We start from the raw sequence: 2,278 nt of genomic DNA, 5'->3' as shown, positions 1-2,278 counted from the left end.
GTGCAGGGTACTGACTCCACTCATTTTATGGTTTTCAATTCAAAAACAGCGGAACTACTTAGTCAGCATGAAGTGGAATTAACCCAAGAGTTCCCAAAAGAAGGATGGGTAGAACAAGACCCTAAGGAAATTCTTCAGTCAGTTTATGAATGTATAGAGAAAACATGTGAGAAACTTCAAGAACTCAGTATTGATATATCCAACATAAAAGCTATTGGTGTCAGCAATCAGAAGGAAACCACTGTTATCTGGGACAAATTAACTGGAGAGCCACTCTACAATGCTGTGGTGTGGCTCGATCTAAGAACCCAGCCTACTGTTGAGACTCTTAGCAAAAAAATTCCAGGAAATAATAACTGTCAAGTCCAAGGCAGGCCTTCCACTTAGCACTTACTTCAGTGCAGTAAAACTTCGTTGGATTCTTAACAATGTGAGAAAAGTTCAAAAGGCTGTTGAAGAAGGTAGAGCTCTTTTTGGTACCATTGATTCATGGCTTATCTGGAGTCTGACAGGAGGAGTTAATGGAGGTATCCATTGTACAGATGTAACAAATGCAAGTAGGACAATGCTCTTCAACATCCATTCTTTAGAATGGGATAAAAAGCTGTGTAACTTTTTTGAAATTCCAATGGACATTCTTCCAAATGTCTGGAGTTCTTCTGAGATCTATGGCCGAATGAAAACGGGGGCCTTGGAAGGTATGCCAATATCTGGATGTTTGGGGGACCAGTCTGCTGCATTAGTAGGACAAATGTGCTTCCAGGAAGGACAAGCCAAAAACACGTATGGAACAGGCTGTTTCTTACTATGTAATACAGGTCATAAGTGTGTATTTTCTGAACACGGCCTCCTGACCACAGTGGCTTACAAGCTAGGCAAAGACAAGCCAGTATGTTATGCATTGGAAGGTTCTGTTGCTATAGCCGGTGCTGTTATTTGCTGGCTGGGAGACAATCTTGGAATTATAAAGACCTCAGAAGAAAGTGAAAAACTTGCTAAAGAAGTAGGTACTTCTTATGGCTGCTACTTCATCCCAGCCTTTTCAGGGTTATACGCACCTTATTGGGAGCCCACTGCAAGAGGGATAATCTGTGGTCTCAGTTCACCAATAAAAGTCATATTGCTTGTGCTGCATTAGAAGCTATTTGTTTCCAAACCCGAGAGATTTTGGATGCCATGAACCATGACTGTGGAATTCCACTCAGTCATTTGCAGGTGGATGGAGGAATGACCAACAACAAAGTTCTTATGCAACTGCAAGCAGACATTCTGCATATTCCAGTAATAAAAGCCTCCATGCCTGAAACAACTGCCCTGGGAGCTGCCATGGCAGCAGGAGCTGCAGAAGGGGTAGATGTTTGGAGTCTTAAACCCGAGAATTTGTCAATGGTCATGATGGAACGGTTTGAACCACAGATAAAAGCCACAGAAAGTGAAATTCGTTATTCTACATGGAAGAAAGCTGTGATGAAGTCAATGGGTTGGGTTACAACTCAGCCTCCTGAAAGTAGTGAACCTACTACGTTCTCTAGTCTGCCCTTGGGTTTTTTTATAGTGACTAGCATGATAATGTTAATTGGAGCAAGATACATCTCAGGTGTACCATAATAATATCAAACATGGATTCTCAAGATGTGAGCTTTTCACAGAATGAAAAAAATCCAGCAATTCTGTCTCTTAATGTAATGACGCTATAACAGACTGACTTTATTTATAAACCACTTGCTGCATGACTTATGAGAACCCTACAAGTAAACCTATGGCTAGAAATAAATTACAGCACAAAACACTGCAGAAACATTTGGTGTGTTTTTTTAACATCAGCAGTTAAGGTCAGGCCAACCACTAGGAGTCAACCCTCTCCACTGTCATGAAATCCTGCTCCACTCCCTCTAAAATATAGAATATTCAGATTCTGTCTATGGAATTTTTCATCAAACATTTTCTAACACTTATGGACCAGGATTTGGTTCTCTGTGCTACACGCACTTGATTAAGAGGTGTAACTAACCTGCTAAAACTGAGGGACATCTTATTGTAGTTGTTGTTTTGAATGGATCCCAAAGTCCTCTTTTGCACATATTAGGGAGACCACAATACCTTCATTGAATGTTTAATGGAAACATACGTTTTTATAATAGAAATTTAGTATTCTTATAGCTATTTTCCTAGAAGATATTCATCAAAATTCTTCAGACATTTTACATGTCCTTACTAATTACACTAATTTTCTGTGTAAATCCTATAGGAAGAAGGACATGTTTTCCTTTGTTTTTCC

General features: G+C 39.8%; 2 protein-coding genes across 2 annotated transcripts; both read left to right on the top strand.

Moving 5' to 3' along the window:
* The first annotated feature begins 366 nt into the window (after positions 1-366).
* LOC111187625 (glycerol kinase) lies at positions 367-1,769 on the top strand. The gene has a single exon (XM_022599472.2). It carries the CDS (start codon positions 1,177-1,179, stop codon positions 1,606-1,608), a length of 432 nt encoding a protein of 143 aa, XP_022455180.2. The 5' UTR covers positions 367-1,176; the 3' UTR covers positions 1,609-1,769.
* LOC149749184 (glycerol kinase 3-like) lies at positions 566-1,138 on the top strand. The gene has a single exon (XM_089911268.1). It carries the CDS (start codon positions 566-568, stop codon positions 1,136-1,138), a length of 573 nt encoding a protein of 190 aa, XP_089767394.1.
* Positions 1,770-2,278: the final 509 nt, after the last annotated feature.

This window comes from Delphinapterus leucas, chromosome 5 (assembly GCF_059928025.1).
Source record: "Delphinapterus leucas isolate spDelLeu-1000000601 "Yukka" chromosome 5, BTC_Dleu_Yukka2, whole genome shotgun sequence".
Lineage (NCBI taxonomy): Eukaryota > Metazoa > Chordata > Mammalia > Artiodactyla > Monodontidae > Delphinapterus > Delphinapterus leucas.
Note: the sequence above shows the minus strand (reverse complement) of the source record. Positions and strands in the feature narration are given on the sequence as shown.

Coding starts and splice junctions, on each gene's coding strand:
- LOC149749184 (XM_089911268.1), top strand. CDS start 566: ATGCTCTTCAACATCCATTCTTTAGAATGGGATAAAAAGCTGTGTAAC.
- LOC111187625 (XM_022599472.2), top strand. CDS start 1,177: ATGAACCATGACTGTGGAATTCCACTCAGTCATTTGCAGGTGGATGGA.